Genomic DNA, 23,505 nt, shown 5'->3' with positions numbered 1-23,505 from the left:
ACTTACGCGTAGTTTACCTCACACTGCTGAGGAGCATCACAATGTCCCCGAAGGAAGAGATGATGATGAATGATGATAAATGAGGAGGACGGAGAGAAGGAAGTTTGCAACAGTTCCCTGCTGCCTATAAGTTCTATCTGGGAACGTGTGTTCGCTGTGCAATTGTGTCTACATGCGTCTCGTCTCGCTTGAGAACCTGTGTAAACCGTCGTTTCTTGTCCCAACAGGGAAGAGAATGTCTCTGCATTTTGTGCGCTGGTGTGAAGTATTTTTCTCCCGATTCCTAATTGCATGTGCTTTCCTATGCCCATTTCGTAACGAACTTTCTCATGAAAGATGTGGGTGCATCACCGCAATTTTTCCGTCAGTGTCCTCGGGCGTGGTCTGCTGCTGCCAGCATTTTATTGGACTTCTCATTGGAGACCTTCACCTTGTAGACGCACACCTCTAACCTCCATTCGTAATCTCGGGTCCTGTTTTGCTCAGACATCGGGCTCTAACATTCCTACGATGCTCCGTACGCATCACGCTCTCGGGAGCTCAGAAGACAATTGTATATACTGTGCAGACCTGTCTTTAAAGTGTATCTGCAGAGCTCTTTACTCTCAAAATGTCATGTCTGCTATGGTCGTTTTTCTCGTCACCCACATCATCTGCCCACCCGAGAGAACACATGAAAGAAAATCCACGAAACGGCAAATGATGTATACTCCGCTCTCTGTGTACAGATGTTCGCCACTCCAATACAGTCACTCCAATCAAGTCATTCAAGGGTCATTCCAATACAAGTACTTTGATGATTGTGACAATGTGTTCTATAACATCTACGCATAACAGTTTCCATCGTGTATTGCAGACTTATATGACTGGCTCGCGCTCACGTATCCTTTCCGCGATTATCTTTTAGAACGGTGCTACCTCTCCCCCTTTTGCTCGTTCGTTAGTTGCATGTTTTCGAGACGGCTTGGAACAGAAGCGTAGAGGCGCTTAGCTCCCGCTGACACTCTCTCTACGAGGCTCACACTGCTACAGGTGAGATGATTCAATACTCAGGATTAGGAAAATTTTTGGATACCTATGGACAGTTTCTGCTGAGACACAATTACTTTGACATATAAAGTGGTAAAAAAAAAAGAAGAAAAAAAACAGGATATGCCCAAGCTTCATGAACGGTCGTGTCGTTATGATTGAGTTCTGTACTCGTGCAATTTGTCTTGCGTTGGCTAGTGATAGAAAATTGTCCCCAATGACATGCAACCGCCGACAACTCTCTGGCTGGGGCCGGCTGGTATACGACAAGAATGAAGACGAGAAAAGTAACACAGAGACAGACAGGGAATGTCGAACTGTTAACTTTTAATCATAACTAACCTTTAATCATATGATTAAGGGTTGACGTTGAAAAGTTCGACTTTCCCTATCTCTCTCTGTGTCACTCTCGTCGCCTTCGCTGATAACTCTCTAAACCTGCCCCAGCGTCTGAGTTTTAGTTGATTGATATTGCCAAAATTCGTACCCAAATTTCTGAGCGAACCCTAAACGCGGCCGATTTGTAATATTGGGGATCCGGAAAAATCGTCCCCGGAGAAATCGTCCCCGGTGGGAACCTAGATTAGAACCGGGTCCTAGGTTAGTTTTCAGAGGTTAGGTTAGTTTAGGCTTGTTTTTGACTGTTCACCATGCGGTTGAGGGGGGCTACCCACAGCTGGGCACGCGCCGTTTGGCGAAAACTACTTCTCTTGATACTTTTCTTGCGGGGACGATTTCTCCGGGGGACATTTTTTCAGGGGGACATTTCCTCCGGGGACGATTTTTCCTACACCCGCAATATTGGTACCTTCAATGCCACCAGAGGCGGACCGGTTCAGTCGCAGGCTAGACCTCCCGAGTGAATTCGAGTTCATCAGATTTGAAACGAAGTTTTTTGGCGCGCCGTTTTCCGCTAGCTGTGGACAACGTTCCTGATGAGTAATGATTTACAAATGGAACTGATTGACCTGCAGTGCGCCGCACTGATTAGATCAATACTGATAGAATAGTTATGAAGCAAACGAGCTTGTGATATCAATACTGAACAAACTCCGAGACGAGGACCACAGGAAAAAAGGAAAAAAAGAATAAAAGGACAAAAAGACTTCGTTGTGTTTGTCCCCTTTTTTTCTGTGTCCCTGGTCTCGGGGTTTCTGCAGTATGGACTAGAATAAGTAGGTGCGGCTTCCTTTTATTCTCACGTTAGACGAAAGCGTCCGAAGATACGAATGTTGTCCATGTTCGGTACAACATACGTCTAATAACAATAATTCGTGGCTTTACGTCGCGAGACAACTGCGTCAACATACGTCTGCGAGCAGTGTATTCTGTGATGAACCTCAATAAGTCAAAGTTACGCTCACAACTAACAAACGAACACCTCAATGTGATTGCAACTGCGCAGTCATTTTCACCCGATGTTGACGCAATAACAGGTGCCAAGTTTCCTCAGTACACAGCAAATAAAAAGGATTGCTTACCCTGCGTTTGAGCAACGCTAAGTAACGCAAATATATACGGCTTACGTCGTTTTAAGTTCTGTGTTGCGTTATATAAGAAACAGGCTACCCGAAACACGTGGTATAGCGGCCCGCGTACTTCCTCTATGGCTCAATGCGGCCCGCAGACATGAATGAATTCGGCACCTCTGGTCTAGGGAAGCTGTCGAGCCGAGCAGCAGGTTCGACAAAGTGATGGTGCCTGTAGTTTATCCCCACACCTTGCAGACGGAATGCGGCAGCCGTATCCGCGGAAAGAAGATATAGCTCTGACAGATTAGCACTGGCCTTGTTTGCGTACGCGTGCAATGTTTAATTCTAGTAGCAGATCCCAGTCGTAGAGAACTCCTTCATACGCGGTCTCTGAACAGCCATATCGATGTACCAGTAGGTTTAGGATCTAAACACAAGATACAAGGACGAGTTCAGGGGCTACAAATGAACAGTTATATGTGAGTGACATTCTCCAACAGATACAGAAACCCGCAAATGAGGGTAACTGGGACATTGTCCGGCGCACGAGATCTCGCGGCTCCCACAGACAACGAAGCCCTGATAGTCATCGCTACCACATATATAGGTTCAAGGGTCTTCTTCCACTTACTCCTATGGCCTAACTTAACGCTTGTGCCCCAAAGCATCTTAGCTGCCGTTTGTTCGCCTTGTCTTGTGTGTCTGTTCGTATCATTTCGCCGTTTATCTGACTATCGAAGTCTGGTGAGGTTCTGTCGACCCCGTTCGCCGAACGCCAAAGATAAGACTCGCAAAATGACCTCAATGCACGAGTGAGACGCGGACCAGCTTTGCAGAGATAATCTGCATAGTATAGTCGAGCACTTGGTCATTTGTATTGTAACTATCCGGGACTGACGTGGCTACCATCCTCTTTACATTTACGTTTCCTTGGAAGCATTTTTTTAGTGGCATCGTTCCTTAATCGCTGGACCTCTTTTCGACAGATCAACGGAGCTACTCTTTCAAAGACAGACGGTACATTTATAATAATTTGGCACCCTTCTGCCAAGGTAAGTGTTGATCGATGCGGAATCATCTGATGTTATTTCATAGTCGCCTCAATGACAAATGATGTGCATACGTACCCTCGCTCATGTAGTAGTGTTATGTGTCACATTAATTAACGTCGATGGTGTGCCTGTAGCATGTTGGAGCTCTAACATCGCGGAAGCTTCGCATTTCTGCCAACGGAGCGTACCCGTTATGCCGATGAGGGCATTACGGAATGGATGACTTTCCAGCTGACGTTGTCTTTACAGCGGCGCGACGACTGGAAGCATTTACAATGCTGGGAACCGATGAACTGTCATCACAGGCTGCGGCGTTATAATGACGTGTTAGTACGCGTAAATTGGGTGTAGACTTCACGTTTGACGTAGAGGTAAGACGCGGGTTACGTTGTTTACATGCCAGTGCTGATGGGATGCGAATAGAGAATATGTACAAAGGGAGAAAATCTTGGCTAATCTAGGACTTTTAAACGAGACTCCCATTTTTTAAAATCGGCTCCTGGTTACTTATTCGCACCTCCCAGCAAAACCTTCACATTTCTTGTCACCATTGACGTGTAGCTCAGCAATACAGCGCTGTATTTGTTGAGTTCTGCTCGCCTAGAACATCGCTTTTTTTTCTTCATGGGAGGTGCAGGCTCCTGGGTGTCAATAAGACTAGACCTTGCGCCACCTGTGCAGCTTTCTTCGTGTTCAGTAGCACATCCTCTTGATTTGAGAGCATGAATGCCCATTCAGCAGCATTTTGAAACCCCTTTTTCCTCGCATACGCGACACAGTGTCGTCTCCTACAAGCGCACAAAAGAGCAGCTGTTTACGATCTTGGCTGATGCTGTGGGCTATCAGATGTGCTTCTACACGTGTCGGAGTGTCCCTACGTGGGCGGAGTACGTAAATTTCCACACGGCTGCCCCTCACGCGTCCCTTGCCTTGGTCGTTTCGTTGACCTGCTTCGCACGCACGTAGACATGTTTGGTGTAGCTGGCACGTGGAAGATGGGGAGTGAAATGATATGTGGTGTAGGCGACTGGCAAACGTGAAACTACTTATGCGTTGCGGTCCATTGCAAACGAAGATCAGAGGAGAACGTCATGCCGTGGCATGTTCATGTGTCCAAGATGCCGGGCATATAGTGGGACAAAAGAACAAGGTTGGCCATCCTATCAGGATATCTGAACTAGGGAATGAGAATTGCACGAAAGTGCGTTTCTTCGTGTCTGTATGTGAGTACCTCAGTTGTCATGTACTGAACTTAACGCTGATTCTGTCTACCATGTATTCAATCGCTGTGCAGAAGTCATATATTATGCTGGACTTTATATACTTTACATTTGTAAGAAAAACCAAGGTAGCTACATGCTGCAGATACTCGACAAAAAGAACTCGTTAAAAGCTAAACTGTAAAAAAATGTAATTTAAAATGTAACCTGTAATTTAGTGTCGAACTTACAAGTTATGAAAACGAAGTTCAAGTTCCAGAGTTGCTTTTTAAAAGTATCACGTTACTTTCAAGTTACTCACTACGTATTATGTACTCTTTAGTTCTTGTACTTTGTGTAATTAGCTCAGATCTTGGTGTCGCAATGAGTGACGGAAAACGTTTTTTAGCAGTTTTGATACGTCGAAACTATATACCAATCTTCAATATGGTGAAGGAAGCCGTGTCTTTATGTGTTTCCTTAGGTTGACATTTAATGATATTGGTGACGTAATAAACTTTTTTCACGGAGAACAAAGCAGGCACCGGAATTCGATTAGTTGCCATGCTCTGCGCATATCTCGCAGAACCGTTCTAAGTGTGACATTTTAGCTACACAGTGCCCTCCGCCATTAGAAATGCACCATTCGTCGCCACGGTGAACATGCTATAAAACCCTATTATTGAAGAAAACTCACGTGACTTCCGCGTCCGACCAATCACTACAATCGCTGAGGACTGGTCGACTTCTTTCTTTTTTATTTTTTACTATTTTACCTTCGCAGTTACCCAGTTACCTTTCCGACATCGAACTCACGTTTTCGCCACGTCCACCTGGAATTAGTTGAGCCCCTTCTGCCCTCTGCAAACAATGCGCAGATATTCTCCTGTATCGATCGCTTCACGCGCTGGCCAATGGTGGTGCCCATCAAGGACGTAACGACCGCAATCGTCGGCTTCACTTTCCTGAACACATGGGTAGCGCGTTTTGATGCCCGGACATCGTCCGGTATCATCGAAGAACTGATGATACACTAAGAACTTTTTATATGCAAAGAGTACGCAGTAGCGTAGCCAGAAAAATAGTTCAGGAGGGCCTCTAGGGGAAGTTTACATGGGGGAGAGGTTTTCATCTTAGACTACGGAGCTACGGCAGACAAAGAAGACAGGAAAAGGACTCCACTTGTAGCTACCGTAGCTCCGTAGTCTAAGATGTCATACCAACTGGCCCACTCTGCGTTGTTAACTAGAGGGGATTTCACCCTCATTTTTCCTCTCCCAACTGCACTATAGCAAAGGTACAAGATCGGGAGAGGGGGTTGGAATCCCCCCCCCCCCCAAAACCTCCTCTGGCTACTTCACTGGAACGACACGCTTTGCAGAACTACTCCGAATATGTTAAAGAGCTTGCAGCAGCTTAAACAGATCACGGCATTCGGTGAATTAGGAATTGGATAATCTTCCTTTACGTGAATAACAGAACCGGGCGTGTGTGTGGGCGTAAAAGCGACGGCATCAGTGAATATGACTATGTGCAGTAACAGACGTCCCCCGCAGCACTGAAAGTCGAGCGCAATAGGGGTGGTCGGTATGTGTCTTATGAACGCTCTTTAGCTTCACGAGTTTGTTCAAGGCCTTCCACCTACCCGTCCACCCCTATTGCACTCGACTTTCAGTACATTGTGCTGCTTGGGATCTGCTCGTTCTTCTGTCTGACGAGTCTTTGGGCAGCGCCGCAGTGTTATCGTTAACGCTTCCTGAGTGAGATTTTAATACAAAATTCACGTAAGTGGTGGCGTAGGTTATCAGGCATCGTGGGTCCTTGGACAGACGCATAAAGAGACGCTCCCTAAAGAATACGCCTAATGTAAACGCTAACAACGCAAATCTAACGCTAACAACAAAACAAACAACAACAAAAAAACTGGATGTACCAACTCAGAAAAGTAGGATGGATGGGTATGTCAATCAAGAAAGACGTGGAGCTGATAATTCCAAAAATGTGGATTCATCTACTCCAGAATGGTAGAAGTCCGCGATCATTTCATTTCGGAGTCTGCGCGGGTCCCTTGCACTTTGTGTAGCTTGTTATACGACATGTTGCTTCAAATACCACAAAGTACTTCACTTCACAATATCTGTCCCCAGCGTGTCCCGTCGTTCCTCGCGCAAACGCACAAAATTGTACGATAAGGGTAACTACGACCTAATAAATTCTGAATTATCCAATTACTTGGTTAACTTTCTCGCTAACTTCGAAGTAAGGTCAGTCGAGGAAAACTGGTATTTATACAAATCCAAGATTAATGCACTTATTGAAGCCTTTGTACCCTCCATTCTCATCAAGACACATTGTCGTGCCCCATGGTACAATCATGAAATCAAACTGCTCGCCCGTAAAAAGAAACGTCTGTACAAGCTTGCTAAGTGCTCCAAGTCTGCATCACCACTGCTAAAATATCAAGAGTGCGCCCGGAAATACAAATTTTTGGAGGACTTCTTCTAAACGCGTGTTTTATAGCGAGGGCTCGTTAATCTCTTAAAGCACAACCCCAAAGCATTCTACCAAGTTATAAACCCAAAATCTCCATCGGTAAACATCCAACTGGAAGACCGCGATGGTAATTTTGTTAGAGATAATCAATGTTCTCTTATCTTCAATAACGCATTTGCGAGCGTGTTCACCAACGAAGACACAACCAACCCCCTCTCGCGCCTTTCACCTCCATCTTCAATAACATGTTACCGATAGCGATATCTCCTGCTGGCACTGAAAATATTATCTCTTTCATCAAGGTCTCCTCCTCTGCTAGTTTCGACGGAATAAACAGCAAAGTTCTTAAAAACACAAAGGCTCACTCGAGCGGGTTTCTTGCTGGAATATTTCAACAATCACTTAATAGTTCAGTTCTGCCAGAAGACTGGCGTCGGGAAATGGTAATACCAGTACATAAAAGTGGTGACAATCATTCACCGTCGAACTCTAGACCAATCTCCATTACCAGCGTCCCCTGCAAAATCACGGAGCACATATATTCGCAGGTAATCAACTTCCTAGAATCAAATGCTTACTTTCCCCTCTGCCAACATAGCTTTCGTAAAACTTTCTCATGTGAAACACAACTAACTGGCTTTATCCACGACCTCCACTCAAATATGGACAGTTCCATCAAAGAGATGCCGTGTTCCTGGACTTTGCTAAAACCTTTGATTATGTACCGCACGCTAGATTAGAGGTAAAACTCTCACAACTAGGCCTTGATCCACATGTTCTCTCCTGGATACATATGTTTTTGACTGACCGCCTTCAGTCCACTTTCGTGAACAATCATTCCTCATCCTTCTGTCATGTATCATCTGGTGTCCCTCAGGGTACAGTCTTAGGTCCCCTCCTCTTCTCTGTCTATATCAACAACCTCCCTGATTGTGTCTCATCGAGTATACGCCTGTTCGCTGACGACCGTGTCATCTGCAGATCAATTCGTCATCACGAGATAAACATATTCTACAACGTGACCTACAGGCTCTGGAAACTTGGTGTGATAAGTGGCTGATTTCGTTCAACATATCTAAATGCTGCTACATCCCTTTTTCTCGCACTAGTGCAACCTTCAACCATTCCTACACCCTATGCGGCTCCGCGATTCCTGTTAATAATCAGTACAAATATCTTGGAGTCATTATTTCTTCTGACCTCACATGGAATGCTCACGTTTCCTCTGTTATCAGCAATGCTTCTCGTACCATTGATTTTCTTCATCGTAATTTGAAGCTTGCTTCCTCTGAAGTTCGCCATATCGCATACACTGCTTTTGTTCGTCCGAAACTGGAATATGCCTCAGCAATATGGGATCCCCCGCAACTATACCTGACATACCATATCGAATCCATCCAGAACGCTGGGGCCGGTTCATTGTTTCTGATTACTCATATTCATCAAGTGTCACAAACATGAAATCATCATTAGATGTTCCATCTTTGCAACATCGTAGGTTCATTGCGAGACTATGCTTATTCCGCAGGTTCTATCCTTCTCCAAATCCTTCTCTTTGTATACATTACATAACACCAGCGCGAACAGTTTTTCCACGCATTGACCATCCACACAAAGTAGAAAGACAACAGTGCCGTACGTCTCGTTTCATGAATTAATTTTTTCCGCAAACAACCATTTCGTGGAAGAGCCTCCCTCATCACATAGTCGAACTTACTGACCTTCATCAATTTCGCACCGCTGTATCTAATCATTTCTGAGTCGAGTTGATTAGAAAAGAAAAAAATTGAGAAATAGGCACTCTTTACGAGAGCCGGCTACTCCAGATCACTTAGGAAAACACAAATGCCTATCTACAATAAGCCGTGTATTTACAATTGAAGTTGTATTGTACCTACCAGCCTCTATGTGCCACCCCCCATGTAATGCCCTGTGAGGGCCTTTGGGGTATGCGAATAAGTAAATACATTCACTGATAATGCTGTTATTACCCTGGTAATAGCATCGTCATTTACAGACCTGCTTGCCTGTCGATGTGGCGGCACCCTGTGCCTACCGTACTATATACTTTATACTTTATGCAATACGTAATCACCTGACCTAACCTAACCTAACCTCAGTCACACCGGATGCACATTCTACATGGACCCACTCTTCAACATGTGCAATACGTAATCACCTCGCCTAACCTAACCTCAGTCACGCCGAATGCACATTCTACATGGACCCACTCTTCGACATGTACAATACGTAATCACCTAGCCTAACCTAACCTCAGTCACGCCGGATGCACATATCTACACAGACCCACTCTTCGACAGCAATACCTAACCTGGGAAAAGATGCACTCTCTCCACATTCAGGTGTTGCTTTTTGTTTTAATTTGTAGCATTTTATTATTTCCATCCATCAACATAAAAAGTTCCATTAAGCAAAACCATCTTACGCAACCCTACACCCAAAACGCTTCTCATACTACTACATCCAATAGAAGACGACTATTAACCTTTCCATACCCAAAACGCGTCTCATGCGACTGTATCGGATGGCAGACGACTATGCGATACATAGCCGATCGCCGATCACTCGCCCGTATCGTCTGGCAACAATGACAACGTGCCAAAATTGCCAAACGCTAATTCCACGCCTATCCGTCCGCCGCGGCATCGTTAGTAAAGTACAGCCGTAAATACATTCACTGATAATGCTGTTATTACCCTGGTAATAGCATCGTCATTTACAGACCTGCTTGCCTGTCGATGTGGCGGCACCCTGTGCCTACCGTACTAATTTATACACTGTTGTATTCGCAGGGTACCATGGTCATTTTCATCGTCTTCCTCTTTCCGTTGGGGTACTGCAACAGCATTGACGCGCCCATGGCCGAAGTTTCACAAGGCGTTGTTTTGGGAAGTACAGTGTGGGCCTTGGGAGGGAGCAAGGCCGTGAACGCCTTCATGGGAATACCGTATGCCAGTCCTCCGGTCGGACCTCTCCGCTTCCAGAACTCGGTGCCAGCGAAACCGTGGGCACCGGACATTCTACACGCGACGGAGAAGCCGCCTGCATGCGTTCAGTTCACACCCGCTAACCCCATACCGGACTGGGTAGCAAAAGGGTAGGTACTCGTTGCATTGTCGAGTCGGCTGATTTTGTGCTCTTCTTTTTATAATTAATGCGTAAATACTGGGCATCTGATCGCGTGGAGCGCAATTAAGCGCAAGAACATAAGAACGAATGGGACATTGGGAGAACACTCAAATTCCAAACTATATAAAGCGCGATTTCATAGCCGGCGGTGAACGGTCCGTCACACCACCATCCCATGGTTAGGTCTGTGTGCGTATTCATAATATGAAGTACACGATTACTACGTGTTCGTGGTACATTGAACACACGCAGCAACGTTAGATGCCTAAACTAGAGGATTTCTAGATATGTTTGGTGTAAAGTATTTTTGTTCCAGTCGTTGCTCCAGTACTATATCCTTGCTCCAGTAGATTTTGAATGGTAATGTCACGTTCCCCTCAGTAATCGTAGGATGCAAAAATACGACACGTTAAGCAAAATCTAGGCTATCATCATAGCAGTACTATAACGATAACAACACATTCGGTAGATGAGCGTGGGTTGTTTCATAGCGAAAATAGGCGATACCCTACAACATTGCTCTATAGATGTTGTCTAGCGACGTAAGACCACGAATTATGAATTAGCATCAAGCTGGGAAGCTCCACGAAGGAACTTCCTAGAATGTATAGGTTGATGGCCTCACTGAAAACACGAAGTCCCGAACTCCTGAAATCCCGAACGAAAAGTCCCGAATTGCCCTTAATGGTAAGCAGAGTTGGGGAAATTACTTTTTTTTGTGATGATACTATTACACATTAACGGTTGATCTTAATAAGCTTACGCAAAATCGCTATGTATAAATGACTTCGTCGAGAGATGAAACCAGTGTATGCATAACCTGAACGAGCAACCACATCGCTGTTGGGGTATAAACGGCTTGTCCCAGGGTGCATACCTTTTGAGATATAAACACTATACCTTCCTTAAGGTATATCATTTTTATACCTCCCTGAAGGTATATTAGTTGCACCACCAGGGTATATTTTGAGGACCTTGAGATATAATTCCGGAAAGTGGGAATGTTCCATTTGTTCCATTATTATGGTAATGTCTCGATTCACTGCAGTGACGGCAGCTGGGTGAGTCCACTCGCTCTATATACGGCAGCGAAGGTCGAGTTAACGCACGGTACTGTGGTATCCGGGAAGCGACCCAAGCAGCATACCAGTATTGGACCAATATTGGTAATACTGGCCCAATATTACAATTGCACCCTGGCCCCATATTGGACCAATATTCGACCAATATTGGGAACCGATATCGGCCAGCCAGTTTTGCCAATGCCCCGCCACTGTATATTCTATCGTTCCTATACTGCCGAACTAAATTTCCCAGCGTAGTGTTTTCAGCTTTAGGAGCAGTTCTCACAAGGCTTCATAGATATTGGTAACTGCACTCACTAATATATGTCAGGCTACATGCGCTGGTTTGCAATACGTTTCCAAACAATACAGCGCTTTACTGCAATGTTAGACTTGCATTATCACATATAGGGGATAATTAGTCGAACAAAAGCTCACTTAGAAAGGCAAGGGCATTTCTTTTCTAAATGAAAACTGGTATAATACATGGCTTCTCGTGCAAGCTTCCACAAATTAGGAAGTCCTGCTCGCCTCAGTGTCAGAATGAACGGTGAGGTATCTAAGTTTAATTTGGTTACATACACACATAACACTAAAGTGGGGAATTGCTTGGAGTACTAACTCGCCATGAATATAACGTCTGTGTTTTTTACTGCTTTTGGATTCAGTCATACAGTAGATCCATAGAAAATTTTAATTGATTTCTCTTCTTTTTATTTATTCAGCAACGGCCATTATTCCCAATATATAGCCAAATATTGGAAGTCTTGGAATATTGAGCCAATATGCCCAGTGTGATGTGATGTGATAAAGAAATATGCCCAGTATCTATCACACATTGGTTGAATGTTTTGATACGGAGCCATTATACCCAATGAACTGACAATGAATGACAATATACCCAATTAACTGACCTAATGAACTGACAATTGCGTAAATCTTGGGAATGCAGGACCGATATTGGACCAGTTTTACTGAAGTCTAGCCAATAGTGGGCCAGGATTCTTTTCTGCTTGGGCAGCGTTGGGTCAGCCCTTCAAAATGCACTACGCCGAATGTCAGTTGTCAACTTACGACAATCACGACTTCGGTTATGCGTCAAACGGCGGAACGATCGATCGTTACCCCTCAGCAGTGTCCTGCGAATGCGTCCGTGTCGTGTGTAACCGCGTTTACGGGGGCTTCCACAGTGGCTTAATAACAACAACAACAGATTGATGACGATGAATGGGGAAATTCGCCACAGGAGGTGAGTGGGTTAGTAACCACTGCAGAGCCAGCCGGTGGTCTGCTTCATGCATTTTGGAATAAGCACATCCTCCACAACGGTGGCCGACGAACCCCGCAATTCTCAATAGCTTGGAGCACCTACTTCAAGCCCTTGAGCGCTGCCGACAGACGGGTCTAAGATAGTTTTTGTGGTGCAGGAAGAAGAGCATAGCACAAAGCTATCCGGTTGTTCAGAAATTATTCCTAGCTGGTAAAATATATGGCAGCTGAGTACGTCGTATCTGCCATCCATGAGTTGGGAAGATAGGTTAGACTCCCAGTCCATCAAGACCTGTTGGAACTCCCCGCGACGTAGTACGACATTTGCAATGAGTGCACTGGTCACGGTGCCTACCTCCTATTCCGGCATCGCGGCCCCTTTAGGCTACTACATCAAATGATCCACAAACATGGCAATATAATTAGTAAGGGGCTCAAGATGCGTTCTGAGCGGACTTCAGAGGGAACTGTGCTGGCATTCGTCTGTCCTCAGACAGCACAGTCGGTGACAGGACTCGAACCCGTGTCACCTCACAGTCTCTGCGTGGAAAGCCATCGTGAATAAAGTCAGTTTGCTATTTTTCTTGGCCCAAGACTCGATTTGAGTTTAAGGCCACTGTTTGAGGGCATACGACACTTTTAGAGTCTATAATGCACCAAACATAGACGAAACACAACTTACTCGATATTAGCATCGTATTTCTGTTTCGCACTCCTCGCGACTTAATGACACTAAAATATCCGAACTCATCGGAGTAAACGACTTCAGAAAATCACAGTGTGCTTAGCGCCGCCTTGAACTGTGGGAACTTTTGTATTGAAAAGAAGGAAAAGGGCACCCAAACTGTTTCGATTTCTCCTCTTTGGACCTATAGTCTACGACGTCTCAAGGTCAGCGAAAACGGAACGAGGACTATTCACCCTTCCTCCATGAAAATAAACCCCCAGAATGCAACGCGTGCGCAAAGTTTCAGATTTCGCAAAAATTTCAGATTAAGACGTCTGATGAAAGTGTGTGTGTCATTTTACCGAACAGAGCTAAAGGTTTTGATGTGTGTAATTTGTTTACCAGAAAAGAAACTCGCATAAATATGGCTTCGCGCGTTAACCCTTAACTCGCCACTCCGCGTATAACAAGGAGGAGAAGGTATGATGCCACGTCACCGATGACGTTACAAGGAGAACTCGTTCTGGTTCGCCGGTCAGTGGGGGTCAGCGCCGTGTCCCTTTGCCGCCGTAAACCAGTTTTGCCAGTTCACCGAGCCAGGAGCAATGCTTTTTCGGAACCCTGAACAGCCGAGTAGCAGACAACAGCAGAGTAGCAGACAACATTTCTCTGAACCAATCAGCGAACGTGAGCCCTGTAGCGTCAGCGCGAAGTTCCAGGCAGATCACAGACTGGTACTACTCTCCACCGCCGTTGCCCACGGTCGTTTTTTGCGGCGTACTTTAAATTCCATAAATACTACTACTACTTTATACTTTTACTTTAAATACTACTTTAAGTCATGACCTTGAAAGAATACTTGAACTCCCAGATAAATGAACGTTACTCCCTTCACTTCCAGATACAACCAAAGTGAAGATTGTCTCTACCTCAACGTCTGGACTCCGCTCTCTAACAACAAGAATAAACTCAAGGACGTCATGGTATGGATCCATGGTGGAGGCCTTAACTTTGGATCATCTTCTATGGACCTCTATGACGGAACTATTCTCGCAGCGCTCGGTGAAGTTGTCGTCGTATCAATGAACTACCGCTTGGGGGCACTCGGATTCCTCAGCCTTGGAAACGACCACGAGGCTCCTGGAAACCAAGGACTCATGGACCAAGTCCTAGCACTGCAATGGGTGAAAGATAACATAATTAATTTCGGAGGAAACCCAGATAGGATTACACTATTCGGTGAAAGTGCTGGTGCATGGTCCATCGGATGGCACATTCTGTCTCCCATCGCCAGCCCACTCTTCTCGCGAGCTATAATCCAGAGTGGAGGTGTTTACGTCAAGTACCTCGCAGACTCTGCGGAGACAGCGGAAGTGAAGGCTCGTGCCCTGGCCGATGCTTTAGGCTGTTCTTCTAGCAATGCAACGGAGGTTATTTCGTGCATCAGAAGGAAACCCGCTCGTGAAATTGCGTTGTGGGAATCTATCACCTGCCAAAAGTTTCCCCTATGCTTCGTACCCAGCTACGGGGGCCGTTACTTGCCAGTTAATCCCCTAGTTGCTTCAGATCAAGGACTGTTTCGGCCCAAGGATATCCTAACGGGAAACGTAGAGAATGAGGGATCCGTATTTGTCAGCCTGGCAAACTGGGAACAGTTTCCGTCCCGTAATGCTGTGGACGTCAACAAGTCGGATATGTTCTTCTTCTTCTTGAGGACGTTCCGATTTCTTCCACCTGCGGTTGTGAAACAGATTTACGAGTTGTACGTGCAAGATGTCGGTGAAAATGACTATTCGTTGCTTAGAGCGCAGCTGGGGCATGCGCTTGGTGATGCATTCATGCTGTGTCCAGGAATGTCCTTCGGTGAGAAACTCTCTTCGAGGAATTCCCGCGTTTATTACTACAAACTACAGCATCAGTCCAGCAGTGACTCTACGACAGACTCATGGATCGGGTTGACACACTTTCAAGATATTCAGTACGTATTTGGGCTCCCTCTACGAGTGCCGAAGCTAGAAGCATACTCCGAAATCGATGCGCGGTACAGCACTCTGCTCATACACATCTGGACCACATTTGCAAAAACAGGGTATGTTTCAGATCCTATTTGTTTAACACTTACATTTACAATAGAACGCTAAACAGAAAACTTGCTCGTTTTATTCTAACTTCTCCTAGCACTATATAGCACCGAAAAGTTTGAGTTGAGTTGAGTTGATTAGAAAAGAAAAAAAATGGAGAAATAGGCACTCATTACGAGAGTCGGCTACTCCAGATCACTTAGGAAAACACAAATGGCTATCTACAATAAAACCAATGAGTGACAGACTCTCAGTCAGTCACTCACACACGCTGTCCACACACACTGTCCACACACACTGTGTCCACCAACTTGGAGTCTGCGCAAAATCGCACAATCGAAAAGTTTGTTTCAAGCATTTGGCAACCTCCAATTGTGGCAAAACAATTACATAGGATATGTCTTTGTCCGCTGTGGGTGTACTGTGGTCTGTTTTGTGGTTGTAGAAATCGAGCGATCTGCTTTGCATATGATGCCATCTAAGTCTTCCAAGACACCGTCGATCGTAACCCTGGAGATTTATCTAAAGCGGTTAACGAGAAACGAAGCCCCTTTATCTAAAGCGAGAAACCTGCGCCGAAGGCGAAGCGCCAAATGGTCGCTTTTCCTACTCGCCTAGGACTAGGGTTCCTGGTTTTCGGATTTATCCGAAAAATCAGAAAAGGACATGCGCCGGTAAAACTGAAGGCAATTCGGATTTACCCCAAAAAGAACTCCGTTTTTGGTGGTTCCAATAACCGAGCCTTCAGCAAGAAGAGCCATGTCCACTGGTTGCTGGGGCAAAGCACTGGTGGATGGGGTACGCTTCGTTTCGTGTCGAGATTGCCTTACATCGCCGGTTACCAGCCCCCACGGCTAGGGAGGATGGCCCCCTTGAAGCAGATCCACTCTGCAGCACTCATAACAATGTACAACAACAACAACAGCTTTATTTCTGGGTTTGGAACGTCCAAAGTATCCGTACGAATAATGTACAAAGTATCCGTGTAATGCAGGTAAAATCTATCTTTGCCTAGAGGCACCTCGATAACGGATACACTGAATAGGATACCCTGCTTAGGGACCCTACTCGACACGAGAGCGTTTTGACATCATTTTGGCCATTTCCCTGGTCTACTGGGAGAACGACCAGCGCCTATGGTTTTCCAGTTCTGTTTTGCGTGAATCATGCTCCCCCCCCTCCCCTCATCTTCAAAGTGGCCATGGGGCACAGATGATATACAAACCGTGTTCTTGACAGTGTAGCTAGTTCTTGCAATATGGACGGTTAGACGGGGACGCAAGCGACAGCTGCCTTGCGACGCTGTAAGGAATATCTGGATTTCGAAATGTTCATTTGGCTAAGTGATCGCGATACACGTGTCGTTGTCTGCAAGTGATGTTGCATAGCATGAACCTTTTTCGCTAGACAGCTACCCATCCTTTTCGTGCGTAAGTTGTTTCGCAGCCGTCGAATTTCCTCCGAATTTCGGAAGTTAGCTCATTTGTAAAAGGACGAAAAACTCCGAATTCGCGAGAAGTAATCCTCGGGAAAACAGGAAAACACCCTTCGAGTACACCAAACTATAAACGCCTAAACCCCGGAACCAAACTTGTAACTCGGCTGCGCTTCTCCTCGTCGTCCGCCACCTGACGGGAAGAAGCGCAGCCGAAAGCCTTCCTCGAGACAATGCCGTGACGGCTTCTAACGCTTGGCCACATTACGAATCTCAGCATATTTCAAATTTCCAATTTAGACTAGAGCATACACATTAATTATTTGTGCTCATACGAAGTCCCTACACTCTTATAAGAGAGCTTTACTGCCTATCATAAATGGTAGGGATCGTCTTTTTGTGACACCTTTGCAGTTATGTCCTGTCAAGAAAAAAGTCTCGTTTCAAGCGTGTACCTAATGTGCCCCCGATGCTAAGCCAACGTATCAAACAAAAAGCTCGGGGGCGGATATGCGAGTCTTTTGAAATATTTGCAATTTTGAGTTCTCTCTTATCGACAGTACTAGTGCAAATAAAGCAATATTTTACAAATATTGAACAGGCACCAAGCTGCATTGTAACACCCCCGTAGCTCGTCGTATTATTCTGCGTCTATGTTAGCACAAGCCGAGGGAAAGTAAACATTATGTGTGTGTTTAATTCTTTTTCTCCTTTTTTTCAGGAGGCCACCCAAAGTCGGCAACGCTACATGGCCAAGATTCACTCGACAATCTTACAAAACTGTAGTGTTGGACGCCGAGTCCAGCAACGTAGAAGACTTGAGGCAGCTGGACAAGTGCCGCTTCTGGGCAAAATACATGACCCCAGCGTTAGATAGTTGTGACTGCTAAATGCTAAAAGCGTTGAGTCGTCTAAAAAGACCAAGATCCAGCGAACGTTTATCACGAGTAACTGAATGCTGCTTGGTGGTAAAGGCACCGAAAATAAGTGATGTGGGATCAAAGGATCCGAGAAAACAAAAGGACACTGGAATTTCTCTGTGAACCCCACACAGCCAGGACCTCGTGTGTCTTACACGATCTGTTTGTGATATTCTCAGGGTCATCGCATAAGTAACTCACGACGAAATAGTGCAAACATACATGCATATACACACACGCTAAACATTGTAACGTATGTTGTGCCGTTGAAACGGCTGGCAAATTATTACAAAAATGTGGCACTTGAATTTACGGGTACACTGTGCCTCAGATTCAGATCCGCGGCACCATGCCAGCACACGGTGCTCCTAAAGCCCCTGTTTATTGAAAAGTAGCGACACTTTTAGACATTTGCCGAAAGAGCGCGACCTCTCTCGCCTCCTCCACCGCTCCATTCACTCGCGTCTTCTGAACGATCATTGGCTCTCCGCGCCGTCGTCCAGATAACGCGCGCGAAACGTACATGATCTGCTTGTGTTTTTATTTACCGTTGGCGCCATTTTCCCGCCGCTTTCATCTTTGGAGTGCGTGTGGTATGCCGTGCCGCTGTGTATTTCAGTGGAGTGGCCGGCCCGGATTTCCGCTTGTTGCAATTCCGCAAGGAAAATGTGACACTGCCCGAAGGAAGAAATACGTAGCTTCATAACATCGGTCGCAAGGACTTCATTCCCACAAAGGGCGCTGTTGTCTGCACGGTACGCCCCTCATAGCCACAGTTGGTTCGCGGCGCTAACAAGGAATAAAAAAAACTTCAATATAAAATTGTGCAAAGCGTTGCAGTGTTCCCCTAATGTTACGACATAATGAAGCATAAATGAAGGATATAAGAACACTAACACTCATAACAGCAAATGTGTAAACAGAAGTTGGCAGAATGCAGATGTGCAGAAGGAGTTGGTATATGCACGCACCAGTGTCGGAAATTTGTTGAAATGAAGGGATTCTTTCATTGATGTCTGAGACAGATCGAGCCTGTAGAACAGTTCATGTTGTTTTACTTTTGAATGATTCTTTTGTGCTGATTCGAGGGATTTAACGCTAGCTGACAACCACATTCAGTGAAGAAATGTACTCAATGTCTAATCATTTCTTGTGCAATCCAGAAAATATAACGTATACACCGGTTAGGTCACTTATTCTGTTTCGCGTGCATTTCTCTACAAAAAAGCATTTTTCTATTAATATCCAAGGAAGTATGAAGCTCACACCCTGACCAGTCACATGTGGCGCTTCCTGGGTTTTAACTCGTCTAGCAGTGCAATTCTGCAGGTTAAGCTTATCGTAAAGGTGATTTGCGAGAGTGTCACGTCGTTTTCCTCTTTGTTCATTTCAATTATTCCAGCTCAAAATGAATGCGAACGGACGCGGAATTCACCTATACCTGCAATTCCTACGGCCGGCGAGCGCGCCGAGGCAGAAATTGGGTGTCGTGCGCAGTGCGGGCGAGGAAAATTGAGGAGGAAAGCAGGCGCATAGAGGATGGTGACGCTACTTTCCAATATCTAGGGGCTTTAGGTGCTCCTACAGGAGGGATGGTCTCGCCCGTCCATGGTAGGGAGCCAGTCACGACACGAGAAACAATACGAAACAGTAAAGGCAGGTAGCAAACAGCTTTATTGAGCACACACATAAGCTTCATAAGCAATGGGGTAGCATTCTGCTCAATGAGCGGAAGTCATCCTCATATCATCGTCATCATGTATATATATATATATATCATAAAGCATCAAACTGACGCGACATGCACTCGCAACGACCAAAAGATTATGGCGCAATCCCACGGAAAATACGTATACAGGGCGTTTTTTTTTATCCCTCACAGATTTTTTATTTATAAAAACAAAACTGATGCCGTTTTTGCAGGCTGGTGACCAGGCGGACATCCTATGGGAAAGCGCGTGTAACTACTGGACTACTAATTACCGAAAAATCATTAATTAACTTTTCAATTAGATGTTTTTTCTTCAGTAAAATGCGAGACAGAAGAATTGAAGGAAATCATTATTTGAACTCGCCCTCTGTTTTTTTTATCATGAAACGAGCACGTACTTGAGATATAAATCGCCAAATTTTGATATGTAAATGAGCCGAAACCAGGACTACATATTTTTCGACCGCAGAAACGACATGACCTTCGGCTTATCTGGACCTTGAAAACGGCATGTCTGGCCATCAGGTCAGCGCCAACTGTAATCAGCTCCATCTCTACAAAACACATGGTAGTCCGACGCGAACGGCCGTCGATCCTTTTGCGATCGAGAAGTGCGTGGTTTAGGTTTCGGCTCATTTGCATAACAAAACTTAGCGATTTATGTCTCAAAGACGTGGTCGTTTCAGGATGTTCGAAAAAACGGGTGGATTTAGATGATGACTGGCTCCAATTATGCCATCTCGCATATCCCGGAGAACATCTAATTCAAAAGATAATTAATTATTAATAATAAATAAATAATTAATTACATAATTAGCTGTTAATTAATTACATACGTTTCCCTACAGGATGTCCACCTGGCCGATAACCCGCCTGCGAACACCGCGTCTTGGTAGCTCTCATAGGTTAATCGTAAAAATTATGTGTGTAAAGGATAAAAAACGCCCTGTATGTTTGCAGAACGTATGCTTTGAAAGATCCAAGTAAACTTTTTTTTTTTGCAAACGAACGAGAGCAGCGGCTCCGGCATGGCTGCTTCGCAGAATGCGTCACCATCTTTAACGCAGGATACCACCACGGAGGTCCCGATCATTAGAAGCACTAAGTCATCGGCAAGGACTGAATGCTCGATACGCAAATGCGTTTCTTCATGGGACTGGTGCTGCAACCTCACCAATGTGCCCATTCTGTTACGCGAAAGAAGACACGCAGCACGCAGCACATACTGATAGAATGCGATTGTTTTCGTGCGAGCCAGAAGGCGCTCCGAAGAACCCTGGAGCGTTTGTGAAAGTGATGTTGATTGCGAAAAAATATTGTTGTGATAGTGTTGGGTGATTAACCTGCACTCCATTGACAGATTGGATAGTCTTCAGTGACGTTGTTTTATAAGACCCTACTAGCCATGCGATTCTACATAATCGCTCTCGAATAGCTGGTCTCACGCTAAGTCGAGCCTATATCTCTATTTCTTTTCTACTATCATCATCATCATCATCATCATAAAATGTGACCACACAAAAGCTGTTTTAAACTTTCAGCTTCTTAGTAATGCCTTTCTGTTCTGCACGCTTGGCGGAAATGTTTGCATGGAGCGTGATAGCTAGGGCAGGGCCCTCTGGAGTTGCGACACGTCGGCTTTGCCCACACATGCTCGAGAGGGGAGGTTGAGATTGTTTCGTGTTCATCCGCCAGGGAAACAGGCGGCACACACCTTCCGTTTGTATTCTTCACGTCTGTAGGTACGCAATGAGTCATTTATAGTCGTGTTCAAAGTAAGAAATGCACGTTTAGGACCTGCCCTACGGTTGTTGTTATTGGATGCTATGGCTGCCGCGTCTGACTGTTAGGGTTGACAGCCTACATTTCGTGCCGTTCTTAGGTCGACCACGGGTACAGGTACACATATTTTGCAAAGGAATTCAGCGGGCACAGCTTGCTGACCGCCCCAGTGCAGCGAGTGGCATTCGCATGGATGTGGGACTGTGCCTGCTGTTTGAAAGTAGTAACTCATATGCTGTGGTGCATGCAGTACTAGATTAAAGTGCGGCGGGGCTAAGCAAGTCACGAGCCTATTTTTTCACCCACAAACCCGTTTTGGAGTAGCCAGTTTTGACTGGGTCGGGACTAACCTCTCCATATTTTTTTTTTCCAATCCAACCCAATCCAAGTCACAAGAAAAAGATTGATAAGCTTCATTTCATTTCATTCATACAGAACCCAAAGGCCCTAACAGGGCATATTACATGAGTGAGTAGGTGACGCAACAGTACAACGATAATAAAACATTGAAAGAAGAATACAGGTTATAGCAAATACATGGTGACATAAATACGGCATAATCGCTTTAGTAGTCGTGGATTATCTAACAATTCAACCATTAACAAAGGATGGTCAAGAAGGTGGAAGAGCAAAACCCTGTTTCGAATGATTATGAGATGGCCTGATCTAGAGCGTCGTGGAAGCGAGTGGGTCAAACGAGGGACACTATGTCGTGTCAGAGGTTATTCCAAGCAACTGAGGTGCGCAGGAAGAATGAGCCGGTGAACCTTGATGTTTTGCAGACGAAACGTGTCACTTTGTATTGATGATCAATGTGAGAAGAGATGAAATGAGCTTTGACAATGTATTGTCGTGCGGCGAGAGGAGAATGGAACATCTTGTGGAAAAGACAGAGGCTGGCTATGGCCCTTCGTCGACGTAATGGGGGAAGGTCAAGGGATTGTTTGAGTCCAGAGATGCTTGTGCCAAGGTGATAGTTATTCGTAATGAATCGCGCAGCCCTGTTTTGAATCTTTTCAATCTCGTCAGATAAATACAGGGCCTGAGGATCCCAAAAAGCGGAAGCATATTCCAGCTGGGGACGGACAAGGGTTAGATAGGAAAGGTGCTTGATTTCAGCTGGGGCTAAATGGAGGTTACGTCGCAGGTATCTTAAAGTACGAGTAGCCTAGGCAGTAATCTTAGCGATATGCAGATTCCACGACACATTAGATTGTAACGTGACGCCTAAGTATTTGTAAGGTGTATTACAAGGACCAGCGGCATGGCCGAGTGGGCTAAGGTGTCCGCTCGTTGGTGGTAACCAAGGTCGTGCTGAAGACTGGGAGGTGGTGGGTTCGAATCCTACCGCCGGCTGTGCTGTCTGAGGTTTTCCCTGGGTTTTCCGAAGACTTTCCAGACGAATGTCGGCACAGTTCCCCTGAAGTCGGCCCAGGACGCATACTAATCCCCCTGTCCCCCACTCCTTCCTGTTATCCTCTCTCCGTCTGTCCACATCTGTACGCCGCTCATAGCCACAGTTGCTTCGCGGCGCTAACACCCAATAAAAAAAAGTATTAGAAGGGATAATAGCAGTGTCGAATCGGTACGTATGAGGAAGTTTTGGTTTGCTCCTGCAAAATGGGACGCGACAGCATTCATTTATGTTTAGTGGCATAAGCCACTTCTTACACAAGTCATGTATTATTAAGAAACCTTGTTGGAGGTTAGTGAGGTCGTTAGTAGTGGCTATGCGTTTATAAATTACATAATCGTCAGCAAGCAACCTTACATTTGAGGTGATGTGAGACGGGAGGTCGTTAATGTAGATCATAAAAAGTAGTGGACCAAGAACAGTGTCTTGTGGAATGCCTGACGCAACGTTGACGAATCCAGAAGTGTGGTTATTAACTGCGACTGACTGTGAGCGCGTAGTGAGAAATTTGGAGATCTAGGTTAGGATGGACGGGTCAATGGACATGCATTGGAGTTTTAGCAGCAGCCGATTGTGAGGAACACGGTCGAAGGAGCGAGAAAAATCTAAGAAGATAGCGGTCAGTCTGATAGCCTTTGTCAAGGTTGTCATGCAGGTCATGTACAAACTGCGCAAGTTGTGTTTCGCATGAATGACCCTTGCGGAAACCATGTTGGTGCTGATAAATTATGTTTAGGCTGTCTAAGTGATTGGTGACCTGAGAGTAG

The 23,505-nt window shown here is 45.4% G+C and overlaps 1 protein-coding gene across 6 annotated transcripts in view; it reads left to right on the top strand.

The window, feature by feature from the left end:
• The window catches only part of LOC135385839 (cholinesterase-like), a 29,863-nt gene extending 10,845 nt beyond the window's left edge, over positions 1-19,018 (top strand). For 3 of the 6 annotated variants that reach the window (XM_064615399.1, XM_064615396.1, XM_064615401.1), the window contains 3 exons: positions 10,059-10,363; positions 14,297-15,484; positions 17,633-19,018. In XM_064615399.1, coding sequence (XP_064471469.1) covers positions 10,065-10,363; positions 14,297-15,484; positions 17,633-17,801 — 1,656 coding nt within the window. In that variant the 5' untranslated portion in view covers positions 10,059-10,064 and the 3' untranslated portion in view covers positions 17,802-19,018. Of the gene's footprint in view, positions 1-946; positions 1,033-4,460; positions 4,777-9,784; positions 9,967-10,058; positions 10,364-14,296; positions 15,485-17,632 lie in introns of those variants that run through there. The other 3 variants (XM_064615398.1, XM_064615397.1, XM_064615400.1) reach the window with 3 other exon arrangements.
• The last annotated feature ends 4,487 nt before the right edge of the window (positions 19,019-23,505 follow it).

This window comes from Ornithodoros turicata, chromosome 2 (genome assembly GCF_037126465.1).
Source record: "Ornithodoros turicata isolate Travis chromosome 2, ASM3712646v1, whole genome shotgun sequence".
NCBI lineage: Eukaryota > Metazoa > Arthropoda > Arachnida > Ixodida > Argasidae > Ornithodoros > Ornithodoros turicata.
This window is presented reverse-complemented; position numbering and strand designations above follow the sequence as displayed.